The 23,295-nt window shown below is 47.1% G+C and overlaps 1 protein-coding gene across 2 annotated transcripts in view; it reads right to left on the reverse strand.

Annotated features, from left to right (window-relative positions):
* Window positions 1–4,561: 4,561 nt before the first annotated feature.
* Window positions 4,562–23,295, reverse strand: part of ARL3 (ADP ribosylation factor like GTPase 3) — a 93,434-nt gene continuing 74,700 nt past the window's right edge. Inside the window, exons 4-6 of one of the 2 annotated variants that reach the window (XM_033941113.1) lie at window positions 23,211–23,261; window positions 11,811–11,996; window positions 4,562–5,536 (exon numbers count right to left, since the gene is read on the reverse strand). In XM_033941113.1, the coding sequence (XP_033797004.1) occupies window positions 5,489–5,536; window positions 11,811–11,996; window positions 23,211–23,261 (285 nt within the window). In that variant the 3' untranslated portion in view covers window positions 4,562–5,488. The remainder of the gene's footprint in view (window positions 5,537–11,810; window positions 11,997–23,210; window positions 23,262–23,295) is intronic. The other variant, XM_033941114.1, reaches the window with a different exon arrangement.

Consider the following 23,295-nt stretch of genomic DNA (forward strand, 5'->3'; position numbering starts at 1 on the left):
CCCCTCATGAATCGGGAAACCAGAGGGTGAGCCGTGAGAGGTTTTCCTAGGACAGGCTCATGAAATGCCGTGATGGCACTGAGATGGACTCTGATTGAGGTAGACTTGAGGCCTGCGTTGGACAGGGAGAGTAAGTAGTCCAGAACAGTTTCCACCGCTAAGGAGGTGGGATTGTGATGATGACGGAGGCACCAAGAGGAGAACCTGGTCCACTTCTGATGGTAACATTGGAGGGTGGCCGGTTTCCTGGAGGCGTCCAAAATGAGACGGACAGGCTGAGACAGATTTCCTGAAGAGGTCAGCCCGAGAGAAACCAAGCTGTCAGGTGGAGGGAAGACAGATTGGGATGTAGTAGAGACTGATGTTGCTGTGTAAGTAGAGTAGGAAACACAGGCAGAGGAATGGGCTCCCTGGAGCTGAGTTGAAGTAGAAGGGAGAACCAGTGTTGACGAGGCCACCGGGGAGCTATGAGGATCATGGTGGCTCCGTCCCTGCGGAGTTTGGATAAAGTCCGCAACATCAGAGGTAGAGGAGGAAAGGCATAGAGGAACCGATCCGTCCAGTCGAGAAGGAATGCATCCGGGGCCAGACGATGAGGAGAGAAGAGTCTGGAGCAGAACTGGGGCAGCTGATGGTTGTGAGGAGCTGCGAATAGGTCCATCTGCGGAGTGCCCCAGCGAGCAAAGATGGAGTGGAGCGTGGGAGGATCCAAAGTCCACTCGTGAGGTTGAAGGACGCGGCTGAGATTGTCGGCCAGGGAGTTCTGTTCGCCCTGGATGTAGACCGCCTTGAGGAAGAGACTGCGGGCCGTGGCCCAGGTCCAAATACGAAGAGCCTCCTGACAAAGGAGGCGAGATCCTGTGCCGCCCTGTTTGTTTATGTAGTACATGGCGACTTGGTTGTCCGTGCACAGGAGCAGAACCTGAGGACAAAGAAGGTGCTGGAAGGCCTTGAGAGCATAGAACATGGCTCGTAGTTCTAGAAAATTGATGTGATGTCGACGCTCCTGTGGGGTCCAAAGACCCTGGGTGCGTAGGTCTCCCAGGTGAGCTCCCCATGCATAAGGGGAGGCATCCGTGGTGATGATCATGGAATGTGGGGGCAGATGCAACAGAAAGGCCCCTGGAAAGGTTTGAGGAGTTCAACCACCATTGTAGAGATCGCTGAAGAGATGATGTCACAGAGATGGGATGAGAAAGAAGATTCGAGGTCTGTGACCACTGGTCGGCCAGAGTCCATTGAGGTGTCCTGAGGTGGAGTCGTGCTAAGGGAAGCACATGCACCGTTGATGCCATGTGTCCCAGGAGGACCATCATCTGTCGAGCTGGGATGGTGTGATGAAGGAGCACCTGATGACAGAGGTGGAGCAGAGTCCGTCGACGATCGGAGGGGAGGAATGCCCTCATTAGTGTGGTATCGAGAACTGCTCCGATGAACTGAAGGCGCTGTGTGGGAAGCAGATGCGACTTGGGGTAGTTGATCTCGAACCCCAGTAGATGGAGAAGAGAGATGGTATGTTGAGTGGCTTGTAGCACAAGAGGAGACGTAGGAGCTGTCACTAACCAATCGTCCAAGTAGGGAAACACTTGGAGGTTGTGAGACCTGAGGAAGGCCGCCGCCACAATGAGGCATTTGGTGAACACCCTGGGTGATGAAGCGAGGCCAAAAGGTAGCACCTTGTACTGATAATGGCGATGGTGCACCTGGAATCGCAGGTAGCGACGTGAAGTTGGATTGATTGGTATGTGAGTGTAGGCCTCTTTGAGGTCCAGGGAACATAGCCAGTCGTTGTGAGAGAGATGAGGGTAAAGCGTGGCAAGGGAGAGCATTCTGAACTTCTCCTTGACTAGACACTTGTTGAGGTCCCTGAGATCGAGAATGGGACGAAGGTCTCCTGTCTTTTTGGGTACCAGGAAGTAGCGGGAGTAGAATCCCTGACCCCTTTGATCTGGAGGTACTTCTTCGATGGCATTGAGAAGGAGGAGGGATTGAACCTCCCTCAGGAGGAGGGGGGTTTGAGTTGAGAGAGAAGCAGACTCGACGGGAGGATTGTCTGGCGGAAGAGTCTGGAAGTTGAGGGAGTAGCCGTGGCGGATGATGTTGAGGACCCACTGGTCCGATGTGATGACCTCCCAACGGCTGAAGAAAATGTGGAGCCTGCCTCCGATTGGCTGAGGAAGAGGCAATGAGGGTGGAAGACTGGCTAAGCCCTGGAGAGAGGAGTCAAAAGGGCTGAGAAGGTTTGGCAGGAGGAAGAGGCTTTGCAGGTTGATTAGGCTGGGCACGAGCCTGGGTGTGTTGGTGCTGGCGGGCCCGCCTAGGTTGCTGTGCAGGTGGGTTGAGCGGTCTGGCAGAGAACCGGCGTTGATATGATGTCTGCGGTCTATAAGGACGAGCAGGAGGAGTCTTTTTCTTTGGTTTAATGAGAGTATCCCATCTGGTCTCATGGGCGGAGAGCTTCTGAGTGGTGGTATCCAGGGACTCTCCGAATAGTTCATCTCCCAGACATGGGGCGTTGGCTAGACGGTCCTGATGGTTGACGTCTAGATCAGAGACCCTGAGCCAGGCCAGGCGGCGCATAGCCACAGCGATGGCAGATGCACGGGAGGAGAGCTCAAAGGAGTCATAGACAGAGCGCACCATGAACTTCCTCAGTTGAAGCAGGCTGGAGATGTGCTGCTGGAAAAGAGGGACCTTGTGCTCCGGCATGTATTTTTGCATGGAGGAGAGTTGCATTACCAGATGTTTCAGGTAGAAGGAAAAATGGAAGGAGTAGTTGTTTGCCCTATTGGCAAGCATGGCATTTTGGTAGAGCCGTTTGCCAAATTTGTCCATAGTTTTTCCTTCTCTGCCAGGAGGGGTGGAGGCATACACACTGGTGCCCTGAGTCTTTTTCAAGGTGGATTCTACCAGGAGAGACTCGTGGGGCAGTTGGGGTTTATCAAAACCTGGGATTGGTATGACCCTATAGAGACTGTCCAATTTACGGGGGGCCCCAGGGACAGTTAGCGGGTTCTCCCAATTTTTATAAAAAGTTTCCCGTAGGATATCGTGAACAGGTAACTTTAGGAACTCCTTGGGAGGTTGATCGAAATCCAGAGCCTCCAGGAAAGCTTGTGACTTTTTGGAGTCAGATTCCAATGGCAAAGACAAAGCCCCTGACAACTCCCTGAGAAATTTAGAGAAGGAAGATTGTTCAGGTTTGGAAGTGGTCTCGGGTGCGGAAGGCTCTTCGTCCGACGACGATGCATCCTCCTCGGTACCGGGGGGGGATTCTTCCCATAGGTCCGGGTCTCTGACATCGGTGGTTGCGTGTCGAGAGACCGGAGTGGACGGGTCGGCATGGTGAGTCTTAGACAAAGACTTGCCTGAGCGTACCGAGACATTCCCTGGCGATGTAGACCTGTGTCTGTCCCGATCCCGGGAAGAACGGTGCCGGTCTGGGTCTTGGGAAGACCGGTGCCGGTCCGGGTCATGGGAAGACCGGTGTCCTGCTCGGTCCCGAGGAGGATCCGTCGTCGTTAAGGCGACTGGCTCGTGCGGTGCCGAGAGAATGGGCATGGAAGAGTCCATAGGTACCAATGGAGTGGATACCGGTTGGACGGTGCGGGGCTCGGGCCGGTCTGGTACCGAGAGCAGCGGTGCCAAGATAGATGGTAAGAGCTGCTGAAGTTGCTGGTGGAGTTGCTCTTGCAACTTGTCCTGGAGGATGGCCGCAATGCGGTCATCCAGGGGAGGCACCGGAACCACTTTTTTCTTTTTTGGTTCCTTGGGTGCCGCTCTACACTCCGGCGATGAGGGAGCCGATGACGAGGCACTCACCGATATCGGAGTGGAGCGTTTCTTGGCCCGGCGTGGAGCCGAGAGGACTGGTGCCGTCCCCGAGGTGGGAGGGCGCTCAAGGGTGGAAGGCTTCTTAGCCGGCTTACCTGGCGCCGGAGGCGCCGACGTCGTCTCAGGCGGCGTCGAAGTGGTCGGTGTCGATTTCGACGGTGCCGCAGATGAAGATGTCGAATCCATAGACGGGCCGGTGCCGAAAAGTAAATTCTGTTGGATTTGACGATTCTTCAACGTGCGCTTTTTAAGAGTGGCACAGCGGGTGCAGGAGTCCGCCCGATGCTCTGGTCCCAGACACTGCAAGCACCAATTGTGTGGGTCAGTGAGGGAGATCGGGCGTGCACACCGCTGGCACTTCTTAAAGCCTGGTTGCGGGGGCATGAATGGAAACACGGCCTCCGCAAAATCAAACCCCGAGGCCTGGATCGTGGCAATAGGCCCCGCCGGGGTAGGAACGAAAAAATTAAACAAAAGAAAGGTTTTTGTTTTTTTTTTTTTTTGGAATTGGGAAGAAAAAAGTACCCGAAGGTGAAAAACCGAAAAAAATAACGCGAGCGGGAAGGCAAAAGGAGGATTTCAACTCTGTTGAAAAAACACACGTCTTCTTCGCTCCGCGGAAATGAAGAAACTGGGGACCACGCACTCCTCCGTCGGGCGGGAAGGCACTCGCGCACGCGCGGTGCGGCCAACTAGAACTTTCTAGTAAAAAGGTCCGTACCGTGGGCTCCGTCGGTGACGTCACCCATGCGTAAAGAATATGCTGCCTGCTTGTCCTGGGATAATACAATCTATCATGGAATATACTGCTAATGCCAGAGAAAAACCATGAGGGTTTCTAAAATGTCTCCCCAAAATACACATAACCACGGGGAGTCCAGACAATCTGATCTGCGACATTTGTCAATTGTCCCACTAAATTCATTTGAAACATAATCACATGGAAAAAGCAAGATGAGAAATGCTTTAAACTCCTTGAATGTACATTCAAGGACATATTTATGGTGGGATCATTTAAAGACTACAGGGTTTTATTTTTTCTTTCTCCTTTTAGGCTTCAAACCATGTCAACTGTTCTACTGATTCAGACTTGGTGTGAACAACTGCTGTACCAACATGTCTTCCTAACTGAACTAAACCACATACCTGTAAAGATGTAGACCTGGGAACAGTTTCAATCTGATAATTCACTGAGTCCTATCAGTGTTATTTGACTTAACTGTGCCAGTTGACGTCAGCATAACTCATTAGTCAAAAGGCCTGCTGAAAACTTGAGACTTGACTATATAGGGCTGGTGATTTATGAACAGGGAATTTGACCAAATTGAATTCTGTGCAGCCAGCCTGGACGATGCAAGCTGCATTTAATCGTTTACAGTATAGTGTTCTACTTTGCAATCAAATACTGGGTGACTGTGAATAGTACTCTATTTCAGTTACTGCAGGTCAACATAGTGTGAATGCCTTTATTGAGTCAGTGGTGATCCATTCCTGGGTGTCAAAGAGTCGCACATTACGCATTTAACCTTCTCCTCCCTTTGAAACAGCTGGAGCTCGTACTTGGATAGAAAGAAATTTGGTCAGAAAGCAGCAAATCAGTGTTCTTGGGACAGAACTGTCCTTCTGCTCTGAAATCTTTCAGCAGCGTGTGGATTTATTTCTTCTTTGCATTGACATTTTTGCAGACCCAGTTCATGCCATCCTGAAGAAAGACAGAAAACAGAGGAGAATGGTCAAATCAATGAAACAGCAGCGTACAATCAGACTAAAAGGAAAACGTTATATGGCAAACACATCGAGGGGAGAGTGTGGCGCAGTGGTTAAAGCTATAGCCTCAGCAACCTGAGGTTGTGGGTTCAAACCCAGACTGCTCCTTGTGATCCTGGGCAAGTCACTTAATCGCCCCGTTGCCCCAGGTACATTAGATAGATTGTGAGCCTACCGGGACAGACAGGGAAAAATGCTTAAGCACCTGAATAAATTCAAGTAAACCGTTCTGGGCTCCCTTGGGAGAACGGTATAGAAAATTGAATAAATAAAAAGTGATAAGCTTGAGTGCAGGCATCCTTTGCTCATGATTTAAGTCAGTAAGGGTATTCTTTATATCTCCGTTTGGTTTACAAGGATGCTCATCTCTCCTATCATTGTCTTCTGAAAATCTTCATCTCTGGGATGCTGTGGAGCAGGGGTCTCAAAGTCCCTCCTTGAGGGCCGCAATCCAGTCGGGTTTTCAGGATTTCCCCAATGAATATGCATGAGATCTATGTGCATGCACTGCTTTCAATGTATATTCATTGGGGAAATCCTGAAACCCGACTGGATTGCGGCCCTCAAGGAGGGACTTTCAGATCCCTGCAAGTGTGGAGGTAGCAGTTAGTTACTGCAGCATGACAACATCTAGGATCCATGATCAGAAGTAGGCAATTCCGGTCCTCAAGAACTAAAGGCAGGTCAGGTTTTCAGGATATCCACAATGAATATGAGATGGATTTGCATGCATTGCCTCCTTGAGATGCAAATCTATCTCATGCATATTTATTGCGGATGTCCTGAAAACCTGATCTGCTTGTGGCTCTCGAGGACCGGAATTGCTTACCCCTGCTCATGATCATTGACTGCCAGTGCAATGATAGGATTAAAGTAAGTAGGAAAGGGATAGCAAATAGGGACTTGCTGGGCAGCTGTGAATGAAGGCTCCCGATACCAGATCTCATGGAGGAAACTTGTGCTACTCTTCCTCCCAAACCCAAACATAGTATCTAGCTATAAAAATCATCTATTTTTTTCATGCCCGCATTAATAGTCATAGTTCGTAGGACCTTGGAATGTTTGGGATTTTTTTTTGTATTTTGTAAGTAAAAATAAATGCTTAGTGTGAAGGGTCTATACTGAAATCTCTAGTAAACAGGGTCCTGTCTGGTTCACAGCTTGTAAAGGTTATGAACTATTCCTGCAGTTAAAAAGATATTTCTGCCTCTGTAGCACATATCTGAAGCAGTAATCTGATTTCCTACCATCACGGTATAGATGGCACACACAGTCCCTCATTCATTTTGAATGTGGGTTTATTGGCTGCACCAGAACAGCTGAGACAGCTTAAAGTAATAAATATCTGCTGACACATACCTCTATTCAGTACACTGATCCCATAAATAATACAGCACTGCAAAACAATAAACATGCATACTATCTCCTAGCTAATTTAGCCATAAACCAAATTTATAATTATTAAACTGTTTGCTGTCATTATGGAGCTCCACTAAAGAAAGTGCACTCTGTAGGCAAGAATAATAAAACAGACTTTATTGTGCGATTTACCATGGCTGGGAGGCCAACTGCATCAAATGTATAAAAAAAGAACAAAAAAATGACAACGCACTATTAAAAGGAAGGGTGAAAAGTTGTGTGCTTTGAGCACATAATCCAAAGGCCCTAGGGACTTTTTCATCCAATATTCAAGGGGCTCATTTTCAAAAAAGACAGATGTCTAAACGACAGCTTATTAGTCAAAACATCTACGTGGGCGTTCTCAAAACACACGTTCTAGACATCTTTCTGGTTGCTTTGTCTGCAGTCCGTCCAAATCTTAAGGGGGCGTGTTAGAGGCATGTTTTGGGCAGGCTTAAGACTTGGACGCTCGTCAGGCATAATCAAACCTTTAACAAAATGTCCTGGGCTTTTAGATGTTTGGTGCTAGACCTGTGTTAAAAGCATCTAAATGCATTAAGGTATGACCCTCCCTTATTCCTCCAGTGGTCACCGACCCCCTCCCACCACCCAAAGATGTTAAAAAATAGTACATTTCTCCCTCCGAATCCATGGTTTCAGCATCCGCAGATTCGGTTATTAGCGATTTTTTTTTTGGGGGGGGGGCCCGATTTTAATTTTTTCACCTATTTTTTCGCCTTACCTGGTGGTCTAGCGGGTTTTCAGGGCAGGAGTGATCTTCCTACGCTCCTGCCCTATGTAGATCACTCATAGGAAATGGCTGCCATGAGCTCCCGTAGTCTCTCGAGAGACTACGGGAGCTCATGGCAGCCATTTCCTATGAGTGATCTGCACGGGGCAGGAGCGATTGCCCCAAAAGCCCACTAGACCACCAGATAAGGTCCGGGATGCCGGGAGGGAGACAGGGGCAGGTCAGAGCCGGCCGAGAAGTTATTCGCGGTTTTTCACACTTCGCGGTCTGGCTCTGCACCTAACCCCCGTGGATACGGAGGGAGAAGTGTACATTCTAGCCTGTATTACGAGGGGGTGCTGAAAAGTTCTCATCCCAAGCAGCTTCAGATGTTAACAAACATTTGAACCAAGAGATCAGAGGTTACTGCTGTGAATTTCACATTAAAAGTTCCAGGTACAGATGTCACTATATCTTGCTTATATTGTGTGGCGAGTCCTCCAAAACCTACTGTACCTACATTAAGATGACACCTGCAGGCTATAAGGGCTATTGTGGTGTATAGGTAGGTGGAGTAAGTTTTGGGTGGGTTTTGGAGAATGTGGTTGCTGCTTCATTTGATTTCACCAAGCAGTGTTTCCATTAGCATAGAGTCCTACACTTCTCCTGTAGCAGATTCAAGAATGATGAATGGCCAAATTAAGAACAGTGTTTGGTTGTGCATGCTGTACCTTAGAGGGAACACTGGAGCGGACAGTTGGCCCTTTTGTCAGCTGGGAGCAGCAAGAATCTTAAAATCTACAAGTTCTGAGTTACACATACAAATCCGACTCAAGAACAGCTTTAAAAATGTAATAGAGAATGACACGGTGACAAAATTCATCACCGTTCCCGTCCCCGCGAATAACCGCGGGAAACCATCTTCATGTCATTCTTTAAGGAGAGAGGGAAGAATCAGAGTATGAATGGCCACAACCATTGACCCGCAAGCTTTGCTTTGAAGAATGCTGGTGTAGAAGGACTGAGGTTGAAATAGACACTAAAGAATGACAGTCTCTGGTATCCAGAGCAGATATTGTGATGTCATAATGCCTCATTCCACCAGTGCCTAAGAGCCAATCACATCAGTGATGTCACAATGTCTTCATTATCCTTGGCTCACATAAGAATCAGAGTATGAATGGCCACAACCACTGACCTGCAAGCTTTGCTTTGAAGAATGCTGGTGTAGAAGGACTGAGGTTGAAATAGACACTAAAAAATGACATGGGATTATTTCCCGCGGTTATCCGTGGGGATGGGAACGGTGATAAATTTTGTCACCGTGTCATTCTCTAAAACGTAACTCAATCTTAACCTGGGGACTGCCTGTACATTGGTTGAGAATAGAAAGGAGCTATGACTGGAATGAATCATGCAGCTCCACACTGTCCCATGCTACACTGGACACTGGAAAATAAACAGATTTTGTACATTGCCATGTAGTACTTCTGCACTATCCCTAACATTTATTTATTTATTCACTCATTCAATTTTCTATACCGTTCTCCCAAGAGAGCTCAGAGGTACTCAAGCATTTTTCCTGGCTGTACTGGTGGGTTCACAATCTCTCTAATGTACCTGGGGAAATGGAGGGATTAAGTGACAAGGAGCAACGTGGGTTTGAACCCACAACCTCAGGGTGCCGAGGCTGTAGCTTTAACCGCTGCGCCACTCATTAGCCATCTAACGATCCCCACAGGCACTGCATCTGCCTACATGTCCCTTTCCTGGTAACTGCCCACCCATTAATCAGGTTCTCACTTTCTTCAGGACAAATACTCCACCCACTGTTACTGGGGAGCCTGCTCAACCTCAAACCCAGTGCTGACAAACTAAGAAGCCTATTAACCAAGATTCACAATGAATGCAAAATCTGCATACAAGAAGCAGGGAGAAAGAAAGCATCAGGTTAATATTCAGCCATTGGCGGTGGAATGTTTTTCTTTTTTAATGCTAACCGCCTCTGGCTCCCTTTGACCCAGATATTCAATGGCAGGCACCAGCATTGGTGGTGACCCCTTAGAAGTCATGTGGGTATATGATCCTTATTCAGTGCTGTACCTGCATAACCAGGCAAAGTTAGGACTGCTATTTAAATAGTCCTATTTGCCCAGTTTGCTATGCAGGCACCAGTATTTAACATTGCCTGCCTAGCTTCCGAGACTACCCTGGCTCTGTCTGGACAGTGCTGCAGCAGTCACAGGGGATAGATATCCAGTGGCACTGACTGGCTAAGTGCTGCTGGGTATCCTCTCCTGCCCGGGAAATCCTTTTGAATAGAGGACCCTATATTTTTCATTTAACACTAATACATGTAACACTGACTTGCTTGCAAATCTAGAAACTCTTGTTTTCTCCAGCAGGGATGGAGTTAACCCTGCTGCGCTCAAAGTCAGCTTTCTTGGCCTCTTATAGCAAAAATCTGCTGGGAGACAAGGTGCTGTTTTTCTCACGGTTCCTTTCCTATCAGAAAACAGAGATTTACAGCACTTAGCCCTTGCTCTCAGCTCACAGCTGTAACCATGGCTTTCAAACAGCATCTATTCCTTTAGGAGGCTGATGTATGAAGTCTGAAATTTTTTTTTGTCACAGACAGAGATCTACGTGCACAAAGGCTTGAAAACACCCAGCATTTTAGCTTTTACCTGCTTGGATGCGCATTACACCTTTTGTGAAAAAGTCTGCAAATCTGCAGCCTCGCACAAACTTTTATGCATAATCCACCAAACAAAAGTTCAGGATGTTTTTTTTAGGCTCCTTCATTCCACTTCTTCAAAAAGGAGAGTGGCTATGTTCTCTAGCTCTAAAGGACACCTATCCTCCCTTCTACAAGTAGGCCATCTGGGACAGATACAGGAACTGAGGCTATGGTCTTATGGAGACAGACAAAACCTCATCCCTAGTTTTTTGGGTGTTTTGGGAGGCTTCCTCCCTGATGCACTAGCAATGAACACAGGTGCAGCCTACCTCAATTCAGAGCTTTCTTCGGGCCTTGGTGTTGATGAACCTATTTCAGCCAAGGCATGGGTCTTGAGCACTGACTGTATCACCCCTGCCCTCAATATTGACAATGTCAAAGCTGCAGCATTGCTTCAATTAAAGAAGCACTCTATTCACTCTACAAATGGCACTTCAAAGGCTGCCATCAATAAAGGCATCACGGTAGGAGTGATCACATCCTCTTGAGTCACTTGATGCAAATCGGAATTGGAGTCTTGGGTCTGTACAGGATGTTGCACCCTCTTCAAAGGAATAGAAGCAGCTATCACATCGAGGGCACTTCAAGGACACTGGTGACCTTGGTGCCATGCTCCCAATGTGAGTGAGTGCTGGGATTCTGGCATCATGTGGTTTCATGCAAAACTACCTAGGGACCACTGTTCCTAGTTTAAATATTGCTGAAACAGTTCTGACGATGGGAGCTACTGCTCGTTCTGGAACCCTATATCATGGGCTCTAAATACAGCAGGCCATCAGTCTTACTGATGGCCATGACTCTCTCTCTCTACCCCTACAAAGTGCTATAAACGCTACCTCCACAGCATCCCCAACCTCTATCAACCTGAAATGCAGAAGACATAATTTGGGAATCAAACTAGAACTATCCACCAAGCCATCAGGCAAGTCTCTGTTCTTTTTTCAATGTAGCAATAAATTAAAAAGAAACAATTTTCAGCTACTGTTTTAATGCTCTGAAAATTACAGGAACACAATGCATGATTACTTATGAAATCTAAAACAAAACTTAGGGAGAATTTTGGGTTAAACAGTAGAACTAAAGATCTGTTTTTAAAAGGCCATACAAGCAAATTATTTTCGGCAGGGAACTGCAGGTCCAACACCAAGCCAACTCGTACTCTGAACAGAATAGGGTCCCATTCCAATGGCATGGCTCCTAATTTGAACTTGCCCCTTCCAATGTACCTGAAGAAGAGGGTTGAGAACTCTGGATTGGCCACTGGAATTCCTGTATTACCTAACACAATACCTTACTGTCTCAGTTGGTCAGAAGGTTCTCTTCATTTTCTTCCATTACCTGCACTCCCTCTCCCGTGAGAGCTGAACATGACTGGATCTGCCAGACTCGATCCCGGATTGTGTGTAGATTCAATCCCTCAGCAATCTCTGAGGCGGGTGATGCCGTGAACAGATCCTGCTTGTTAGCAAAGATCAGTACAGGGACTCCACTCAGTTTCTCTTCATCCAACAGTTCTGCTAGTTCCTGTACCATTAAATAAAAAAGCAGATAAGGCTTGAAAATAACTGTGCATGGTCTTTCACTAACCAACAGCAATTCAAAGGTTTACTGTATATACTTGAATATAAACCGACCCTAATATAAACCAAGGTAACCCTTTTCCCCCCCAAAAAGAGGAAAAAAGGTTGACTCGAATATAAACTGGGGTTGGAGAGGGGTGTTAATATTCAAGTGCAGTGCTTTGCCTTGCCAGGCTCTGTACCCTGTTCCCCCTCCCTTGCTGCTCTGCATCCAGCCCCCTCACTCACTCCCCTGCCTGTCTTTGATCCCCAACCTCCCTCCCTCCCTGCCAGATTCTGTACCCTATCCCCTATCCCCCCTCCTCCCGATGCCTTGCAGAGGCCTCCACTAGCCTGCTGTAAGTCTTGGTGGTCCAGCAGTAGGCCGGGACAGGAGGGATCCCTCCCACCTCCTGTCCCAGCTGAAAGGTATGCGGGGGAGGGAGGTAAAAGTTATTAGAGTTGGGCAAGGAATCTCTCCTGTCCCAGCCAACCGCTGGACCCACCAGGCCTCATGGCAGGCCCGGAAGAGGCCTGCAACACGTTTGGAAGGGAAGCGGGTTAGCGCTGACCTGAATATAATCCAAGACCCCCATTTTTGCGCCATTTTTTTGGCCCCAAAATCTGAGTTTATATTCGAGTATATACAGTACATACTAAATAAACCCCTGCCCCCTTCTCTTGTTCAAGTTAGAATATGTCTATAAATTAAAACAGAAAATGGACAAAAAATGATGATGGGAGCCAAAAATCTTGATACCCAGATGCTTAGAGAGGCTGTTCTCAGAACAATCAAGCTGACAGCAGGATGTGAAGTCTGTGGCCAGGTCTTTGAAAATCCACTCACCTACTAAGTCTATATCTCCAAATCTGTATGACTATACTGTAAAAGCTGAAATTTATACCTCTATGCAGTGGTGTACCTAGGGGGGGGGGCCGCCCCGGGTACCAGCTCATTAGGGGTGCTCAAGCCTTGGAGTCATGGCCCGGGAACTTCCCTGCTATGGCCCAACTCCAAGGCTTCCGCGAGTCCCCGAAGTGATCCTGCCTGAGCCCTCTCTCTTAACTTCCATTCCCCCACGGCCACACCCCCCGTCGCCGTCGGAGCTTGGTCAGCAACTTCCGGTTTCCGGCTGGGTGGAAGCAAGAAAGGGAGCCCGAGCCACGTGGGACACTGCAATTAAGGCAGGAACTGAGGGTGAGTATCGCTGGGCTGCTTGGCGGTGGTTTTATTGTTATTTTTTTTTTCTGCCCGAATCAATTTTTTTAAAACCCCAAAATCGGCCTCCCGAATCATCAACTGACCCTCCCCCCCAAAGCAGGATCAGCAACTTCCTCTTGCTAGCCGGCTCCTGCTTTAGAGGGCGAGGGGGTAGGGTCAGTTGGGAATTGCTGCAATGCCCTGCTTCCCCTCTGGCCTCCTGACCCGTACCTAATTGCATTAGACAGTACTAGATGGGGGGTGTAGGCCTTAAGGGGTGGGGTGTAGGCCTTAAGAGGGAAGTGTAGGTCTTAAGGGGGGGACAGACCTTTGGGTGGGAGGTAAAGACCTTCGGGGGGGGGGGGTGTAGGCTTTCAGGGGGGGGACAGATCTTCGGGTGGGGGGGTGCAGGCCTTCAGGGGGGGTGCAGGCCTTCAGGGGGTGGCCTTCAGGGGGGGTGGAGGCCTTCAGGGGGGGTGCAGGCCTTCAGGAGGTACAGACCTTCGGGGGTGGGTGCAGGCCTTCGGGGGGGGGTGCAGGGCCTTCAGGAGGTACAGACCTTCGGGGGGGTGCAGGCCTTCAGGGGGGTGCAGGCCTTCAGGGGGGGTGCAGGCCTTCAGGGGGGTGCAGGCCTTCAGGAGGGGTGCAGGCCTTCAGGGGGGTGCAGGCCTTCAGGAGGTACAGACCTTCGGGGGGGTGCAGGCCTTCAGGGGGGATGCAGGCCTTCAGGAGGTACAGACCTTCGGGGGGGGTGCAGGCCTCCAGGGGGGTGCAGGCCTTCAGGGGGGTGCAGGCCTTCAGGAGGTACAGACCTTCGGGGGGGGTGCAGGCCTTCAGGGGGGTGCAGGCCTTCAGGGGGGGTGCAGGCCTTCAGGAGGTACAGACCTTCGGGGGGGGTGCAGGCCTTCAGGGGGGTGCAGGCCTTCAGGAGGTACAGACCTTAGGGGGGGTGCAGGCCTTCAGGGGGGGTGCAGGCCTTCAGGAGGTACAGACCTTCGGGTGGGGGTGCAGGCCTCCAGGGGGGTGCAGGCCTTCAGGGGGGTGCAGGCCTTCAGGAGGTACAGACCTTCGGGGGGGTGCAGGCCTTCGGGGGGGTGCAGGCCTTCAGGAGGTACAGACCTTCGGGGGGGGTGCAGGCCTCCAGGGGGGTGCAGGCCTTCAGGGGGGTGCAGGCCTTCAGGAGGTACAGACCTTCGGAGGGGTGCAGGCCTTCAGGGGGGTGCAGGCCTTCAGGGGGGGTGCAGGCCTTCAGGAGGTACAGACCTTCGGGGGGGTGCAGGCCTCCAGGGGGGTGCAGGCCTTCAGGGGGGTGCAGGCCTTCAGGAGGTACAGACCTTCGGGAGGGTGCAGGCCTCCAGGGGGGTGCAGGCCTTCAGGGGGGTGCAGGCCTTCAGGGGGGGTGCAGGCCTTCAGGAGGTACAGACCTTCGGGGGGGGGGGGGTGCAGGCCTTCAGGGGGAGTGCAGGCTTTCAGGGTGGTGCAGGCCTTCAGGAGGTACAGACCTTCGGGGGGGTGCAGGCCTTCAGGGGGGGTGCAGGCCTTCAGGGGGGTGCAGGCCTTCAGGGGGGGTGCAGGTCTTCAGGAGGTACAGACCTTCGGGGGGGTGCAGGCCTTCAGGGGGGGTGCAGGCCTTCAGGGGGGGTGCAGGCCTTCAGGGGGTTGCAGGCCTTCAGGGGGGGTGCAGGCCTTCAGGGGGGGTGCAGGCCTTCAGGGGGGTGCAGGCCTTCAGGGGGGGTGCAGGTCTTCAGGAGGTACAGACCTTCGGGGGGGGTGCAGGCCTTCAGGGGGGTGCAGGCCTTCAGGGGGGGTGCAGGCCTTCAGGGGGGTGCAGGCCTTCAGGGGGGGTGCAGGCCTTCAGGAGGTACAGACCTTCAGGGGGGGTGCAGGCCTTCAGGGGGTTGCAGGCCTTCAGGGGGGGTGCAGGCCTTCAGGGGGGGTGCAGGCCTTCGGGATGGGTGCAGGCCTTCAGGGGGGGACAGACCTTCGGGTGGGGGGTACAATCCTTCGGGGAGGGTGCAGGCCTTCAGGGGTGGGGTTTAGGCCTTCAGAGGGGGACAGACCTTCGGGTGGGAGGTAAAGTCCTTCGGGGGGGTGCAGGCCTTCAGAGGTGGGGTGTAGCCCTTCGGAGGGGGGACAGACCTTCGGGGGAGGGGGGTCCTGGTGTAAAAGTACACAGAGGGAGAGAGGGAAGGGGGGGTTCAAAGATACGTGCATATGCCAGACTTTGGGGCTTAGAAATAATGGGTCTAAAAACAGAGGAGTGGGAGAGAGATGGTGCATAATGGGATTTAGGGAGGGAAGGAACAGAAAGGGAGAGAACTTGGAAACAGGGGATGGTGTGGAGGTGGGATAGAGATACTGGATAGGAGGATAGTTGGGAACAGAAAGGGAGAGATGGTGGATCCTGGAGTGGTGGGGAGTTGAGAAAAGGTGAATCTGTGGATGGAGACAAAAAAAAGGAAAGATGCCAGATCTCCGGGAGAGGGAAGGGAAACGGAAGGGGAGGACAGAGATGGCAGACGGATGGTTAGCACGGAGAAAGGAGACCCTGGCAAGCAAGACAACAAGAGCCTGGGACCAACAAGATTTGAATATTGACCAGAGAACAAAAGGTAGAAAAAATAATTTTATTTTCTGTTTTGTGATTACAATATGTTAGATTTGAAAAGTGTACATGAGACAGCTTGAAATGGGAACTTTTCTATTTTTGTGAATGGCAAGGCTGAGTTCAGTTAAAATATATGCTTTATAAGAAAATATAATAATGTGTTTTATAAAGTTTATAAGCATTGCTGGCATACTCGGTGAGGTGTTCCTAGTGTTGATGGTGGTGGTAGCATGTCAGTGTGTTGAGAGGAAGAGGTAGTCTGGGAAATTCTGCTGAGCAAACTCTGGGCCCATTTCCACCCCCAGTTAGTCCACTCCACTCAACTGGTTCACACACTGAGTGGCAAACCAAAACAAAGAAAAAAACCAGGGTTCAACTCTCTGCAGTGAAAGACAATCCAGAACAAACAAACCAAAAAACTGCAGGTGAATGTACACGATGAAGGCAGTCTTTATTATGACAAATAAATCTTTTGAATAAAAACCTTTTACCAGGTAGGGGACCCACACACTGAGTGGGTCTTTGGGTGTTATTTCTGGGTAGTTGTTTTAGAATCTCTTCCAGTGGTTTGTCAGTATCTCCTTCTGGTCCAAGGAAGGAAACTTTGTCAACCTTAGCATTGACCTTCAGAATATGTTTGTAACAGCGCTGCTTGTGTGGCATTAGGCTATGTAGTGATCGAAAGAAAAAAACAGACCTTTGCACATTTTTGCACTATATGGTGGGTGTATGAGGAGATTCATTTCCTGCACAGTTAAGTCCGTGTGAAGTTACCTTGTGCTGTATTTGACATCTAGCAAGGTCTCTGTTTGGAAGGAAAGATCTAAGCTTAAAAATGAAGTGGCCAGAAGTTATGTTAAAAGTAGATAGCGTAGCTGGTTTTAAGAAAGGTTTGGACAAATTCCTGGAGGAAAAGTCCATTGTCTGTTATTAAGACATGGGGGAAGCGTCTGCTTGCCCTGGATTGGTAGCATGGAATGTTGCTACTCTTTGGGTTTTCACCAAGTACTAGTGACCTGGATTGGCTACTAGTGCTGCCCGATTCACAATTCGAATCGGTTCACTGATTCGAATCAGGTGAATCGACGAGTTCGGACTATTTCACGCCGCCGGACTCTTCCCATCTAATGTAACTTCCGGTTTTGCAAAACAGTAAATTACATCGGAAGAAACGAAAGGAGTGGGAGAGTCAAGCAGCGAGCGAGCGGACCTCGTGCAGCAGACCTCGGCACTCAGCAGCAACAAATACTAGTTTTGGCTGGCTCTTTCCCCGCATTTCTCCTCTCTTCCCCACAATTTAATATCCAGTTCAGGCAGTAAGTAAATGCATCGGCAGAGGGGGTCTGGTAAGTCTTGGGGGCTGGGGATGGAAGGTGAGAATCAGTTCTGTAGGCTATCAGAAATTTGCTTAATTATCTACTCACACAGAAAAGCAGTAAAGTCAATAGGTTCTCTGAGTGGGAACAACCTGTTTGATCTTGCACTCTTGTGATTGACCAATTGTTTATTACTATTTAATTTATCACATTGATTAATTTGAGCACACCTGAGGTGTCCTATGATGGTAGGCACTGCAGGCAGAGGGTGATTAACCTGTGCCTTATTGTGTAAAGCGCTGGAGAATTCTCTCCTCTCGCTTACCTCTCACGCTGAGGACACCCTGCTTCAGTATAATCATTTATATGATTTATCTTATAAACATTATTACGTGGTCTTTTCCTCAAGTGCTGAGACATCAGGTTGTTCCCACTTGGAGAACCTATTGACTTTTACTGCTTTTCTGTGTGGCTTTAACATTTTTGCTATTCAGTATACCTAAACTATTATTCAGTAGAAAAAATTTGGTTTGTTCAATCAAATCCTGTGTGGACATTGGACTTCTATGAGTGAATGTTCTGCTTGATTGAACAAACTAAATTTTTTCTACTGAATAATAGTCTAGGTACAATGAAAGTAAATAGCAAAAATGTTTGAGTAGATAATTAAGGAAATCTTTTTCATATTGCTTGCTTATGGACTGGGAAAAAAGACTGTTCAAGCAAATGTCTCCAGAACTGCTTTAATGGAAAAATGTGATTTTTTTTTTAAGTACTTTGTGAAATTTATTGTTGTTGTGAAATTTATTGTTGTACTTTGTTTAAACTTAAAAAGCGGTATCATTAACAGTGAATCGAATCGAAAAATAGATTCAACAGGGTGAATCGAATCGAATGAAATATTTTTCTCTGAATCGGGCAGCACTATTGGCTACCATGAGAATGGGCTACTGGGCATGATGGACCATTGGTGTGATCCAGTTAGGCTATTCTTATGTTATGTTCTCATCTGTAGGGGCCTTTGTTTTCACTTCTTATTTTAATGTATTTTTTTCCTGGGAACTTATCAGTGTTTTTTTATAATGGGAACAAAAATGGAAGAGAATTAATGTGTGTGGAATGGGGGGGGGGAACTAATTTCTTCAGCTAAATAATTCAATCCACTTCAAACAGACATAGGAGAACTCGCGCACCATTCACACACCCTCCAACCAAAAACGTCAAAAGAAAAAAACTGTTCGACAACCTCCTAGCCATTCGAGCTGCAACACTCGACCCCCAACTCTACAACCAATTGATATCAACCACAGACTGCAAAACCTTCAAAAAGAAATAAAAACCCTTCTATTCAAAAAACACATAAAACCGAACTAACACAATCAGAACTGTCCCAAGCATCACCTGCAACTACTCCATATGTACTTCTAATGTCATGACAATTTAGACATAATTGATGTTATGTTATGTTTGGAATAATGGTTACATATATGAGGTTCAATAAAAGAAAATTTTCACTGCCTGTTTCTATTCTGACCATTTATTCCATTTCATGGTTATTGCAAAAAAAAAAAAAAAAAAAAAATTTTTACATGGAGGGGGGGGGGGGGGTCAAAAAATGATGGGCCCCGGGTGCCACATACCCTAGGTACGCCACTGCCTCTATGTACACCAAGTTTGTTTTTCCCACCAAAGTTTGTCCTGCTTATACTGTGAACGGACTCTTGTAACCCGTTCTGGGCTCCTTTGGGAGGACGGGCGAAATAAATGAATAAATAAATAAAATAAATACTTATTTTGTGTGAGTGGATTTTCATCATCTTTGACCCAACAGGAGGAGGAATTTTTAGATCAAATTGGGGTTCGGTAAGTCCGAGAGAGGGCTGCAGCTGGGGAGAGAAGAGAGAAGACTGGGAGAAGGAAGAAAAAGGCTGAAAATAGAGGTAAAATAAAAGAGAGCACTGCACCTACAGAGCTTAGCATCTTCTCTCCAACAGTGGCCACCTACAAATCTTAAGTCGAAGATTTCTTCCCCGTTGCTCATTCCCAATCTTTATGCCTGGCTGACTAATAATTATTAAAGTACCTTTTCTCTAGGACAGTGGTTCTCAAACCTGTCCTTCAGTCAGGTTTTCAGGAGATCCTTATTGAATATTCATGAGAGAGGTTTGTATGCATAAGAGGCAGTGCATGCAAATCACTGTTAAGAATATTCATGTGGATATACTGAAAACCCAATTGGCTGGAGGTCCCCCAGGACAGGTTTGAGAACCACAGCTCTAGAAACTTGACCAAACTATTTTAAACCCCCACTATAATATTCACTTTGACCACATTCTGTGGCAACAAATTCCACATCTCAATCGTGTATTGAATGAGGGGGAAAAAAACCTCTTAAATTGATTTTAAATCTTCTACCAGTAAATTTTATGGAGTGTCCCCTGATATTACTATCATCTGAAAGATTTTTTATTTATTTATTAATTTTTTTCTTTTATGCATTTAGAAACCTTTGTCACATCCCATCTCAATCTTCCAAATAGAACAGCCCTAGCCTTTAAGAGAGTTGTTTCATTCCCATTCTTTTGTTGCCCTTCTCTGTAACTTTACTAGTTCTGTTATGTTTTTTTTTTTTGGGGGGGGGGGTTTGGTCCAGTGATTTTTCCTTCAACTCTGCTAGAATCAGTACAGTGTTTTGGCATCATTATCCTCTAGGAACAACTTCCTGGAAACCTTTTTCTCCTATTTTAATAGAACCAACCCCCTTCCTGGTCTGGTCATTGCAGCAATAGTCCTTAAGTTAGAGCTATGTACCAGGATTCCTTCTAGAACCCTGTATCATGGGCTCCAAATCTGGCCACCAGGTATAAATAAACATGTGGATAAAGGTGAGCCAGTTGATGTAGTGTATCTAGATTTTTGGAAAGCTTTTGACAAAGTTCCTCATAAGAGATTCCTTAGAAAATTGAAGAGTCATGGGATAGGAGGCAATGTTCTGTTAAATGGCCAATTTTCCTCAAAGAAGGAGGGTAAATGGTGGAGTGCCACAGGGATCTGTACTGGAGCCAGTGCTATTTAATATATTTATAAATGATCTGGAAATTGGAACAAGTGAGGTAATTAAACTGACAGATGACACAAAGCTGTCAAAACACGAAGACTATAAATTTCATCTGCCCAGTCTTCCTGTAATTTTTCAATTTGGACAAATGCAAAATGATGCACATTGGGAAAAATAATCCAACACATCCAACCTTATGCTAGGGTCCACCTTAGGAGTCAGCACCCAAGAAAAAGATCTGGGTGTCATTTTAGATACTACGTTGAATCTTCTGCCTAGTGTACAGCTAGTGTACAGAGAACGAGAGCCAGAAGGCCTTGAGCATGCACAGATGCTCAAGGCCCAGCCCAGGCAAGAGGTGGGATCTTTCCTTAAATGGCACCGGCACGCAGCAGATGGGGTAAGGAGCTTGTTTGGTTGGGCGGGCAGGAGGATGCCGCTTCCAGCATAGGGGTGCGATGCGGTTCTTGCGGGGGGGGGGGGGAGGGAGGGCATTCGCAGGCCGGGGGGTGCGATGCCGGTTCGAGCAGGGGGGGTGCTCATTTAGCGGGACAGTGCTCGTTTTGCGAGTTAAGGTTTGCTGGAGTGTTTTGCTCGTCTTGCAAACACTCACAAACCAGGTTATTTGCAAACCGAGGTTCCACTGTACTTGTGACCTGGATTAGCCACTGTGGAAATAGGAAACGGGGCTAGATGGACCATTGGTACAACACAGTCTGGCTATTCTTATGCTCTTACCCTTAATAATGATGCCCACCTCCCCATCAAGAGCTGTAAATGTTTTGGGGTTTTTTCCTCAGCAAACCAAAGTGCAAAAGGCTCCAACCAGGAATTGAACCAGGGGCTCTTTACAAGGCTGCAGGCAACCTCTGACTTTGCTATATCTTCTTTGAGATGGGGCAACCAAAACTGCACATATTTAACATGCAGTGCTACCATGTATTGATACAGAGGTATTATGATATTCTCAGGTTTATTCGTTATCCCTTTCCAAATAATCCAAGTTTCAAGTTTATTATAGCTTTGATTGATCACTTATTCAAAATTCTAAGCGATGTACACATCAAAAAAAATTACAAATTTTTAGGGGACAACAAAATAAACGACAAAGACTAAATCTTACAAAACATATTAAAGACTAACCTTACAAACATATTAAAACAAAAGGAAAGAATGGGAAGAGAAATACAAGTTGTTGATAGTAAATAAGACACTTACGGCAAAAAACAATAGGAAGGGAGAGATCAATGTACTTCAGAGGAGTTGAAATGAGGCTCCTAGTCAGGTTTTCTAATTATCAAATGCATCATTCTATTTGTGTTTTAGACTATTACTGCACCCAGAGCTGTGGATTTCAGTCTGTTAGGAGCCATTATCCTTTTCCTGGATGTTAACACCTAATATTCATTTTATTTATTTTGATTTTTATCCCGTCCTCCCAGTAGCTCAGAATGGCCTACAAGCAAACATTCACAGTGGAGTACAGTTGGACAGTACAAAGACTATACAGCAGTTTAAGTACAAAGACTATACAGCAATGAAGAAGAGCTTTAATATTTTTCTGTCCCTATATAAATGCCTTTTGGAAGTTAATTTGGTCCCAAATTAATTCATTGTTAGAAAATCATGTTGCCCTTTCATATGATACTATATTATTTGGTACATCTATGAGATTTAAAAGCCCAATTTCTGCAAATAATAATAAACTTCTATTAATATTGACAGGGGTTGCCATTCAGCAGATTACTGGAAACTGGAAAGATTACACTAAATTGAATTATACTTTTTGGTGGAATTCAGTATGTCATATTTATAAAATGGAGAGAGTGCTGGCCATGCAACAGGGAAATTATCACAAGTTTAAAAAGATTTGGGGGCCATTGATTAATTATTCTAATGATCAGACATCTTAAACACCTTAGTATTAGATTAAATATAGGGGGGGTGGGAATGTGAAAGATAATAATTGATAATTGTTTATTATTAATATGGGTGGGTGGGTAGGGATTCTTTTATATTTATATGTTTGAAGGAATTTAAATAAGATTGTCAAGTGATTAGTTAAAGATTTTCTGTTTGACTATTATACACTTGTTGAAATATTTGAAAATGAATAAAGATTTAAAATATAAGAATGAAGAAGAGAGGGTAGAAGGAAGGGGGAATTTAAGGGGGGTGAAGAGGTAGATTGCAGTTATAATTTTAGTTGAAGAGGAGGGTCTTTGCCGCTTTCCGGAAGGTCATCAATGAGTTCTGTAATCTGATTTGCACTGTATACCTAAAGCTAGGATTATTTTCCTTGAAGAGGCAATATTTTCAAATGGGTTAATTTTGGGTATACTATGACATTAATGAACCTCAGTCCTCAGTCAGGATATAAGAAGAACTCAGTCTCTAAAACACACGTGTCAAACACAAGGCCTGGGGGCCGAATCCAGCCCGCCTGGCCATTTTATGTGGCCCACGGTAACTGCCGCATCTAAGTACCTGACTGTGCTGCCCCAGTCCCAGTGGCGCTCCAAGCTCCTCACCACATTGCCTCAGTACCCATTTGCAGGCAGGACCCAGTCCCAGTGTAAAAGCTAGGTTGGAGCATGGCGGTCCACACAAGTGCCTGACTGTGCCACTATATCTTAATTAAAAAATTTGGCCCGTGTTTTAGATTTTGGCCCCTTATGGGACTGAGTTTGACACCCCCTGCTCTAAAATGTACTGCTATGGGTATTATTTGGTAGGTATCTACATTAAATTTAATCTGTTGTTTAGATGCCCAGTTCCCAGTTTGGCAAGGGGGAGGTAAGTGCATGTTGATTCTCACATGGAAGTGCTTGGGGAATTTTAGAATCTTTCATTCCTGCAAGGTTGAAGAACATGAGTTTACAGCTTCAGACAAGCCTCTAACTCAACTGAAAACAGCTCCACAAGTAAAAAACAGATATTTACAAGGAAATTACAAAACTCTCAAGGATACAAAAACAGACAGTAAATCTGCTCACCTGACCAGTTTCTTCAAACCTTTTCCTGTCTGCACTATCAATCACATATATCTACCAAAGAAGACAGTATAAGAATCTTCATTAG

This window comes from Geotrypetes seraphini, chromosome 4 (genome assembly GCF_902459505.1).
Source record: "Geotrypetes seraphini chromosome 4, aGeoSer1.1, whole genome shotgun sequence".
NCBI lineage: Eukaryota > Metazoa > Chordata > Amphibia > Gymnophiona > Dermophiidae > Geotrypetes > Geotrypetes seraphini.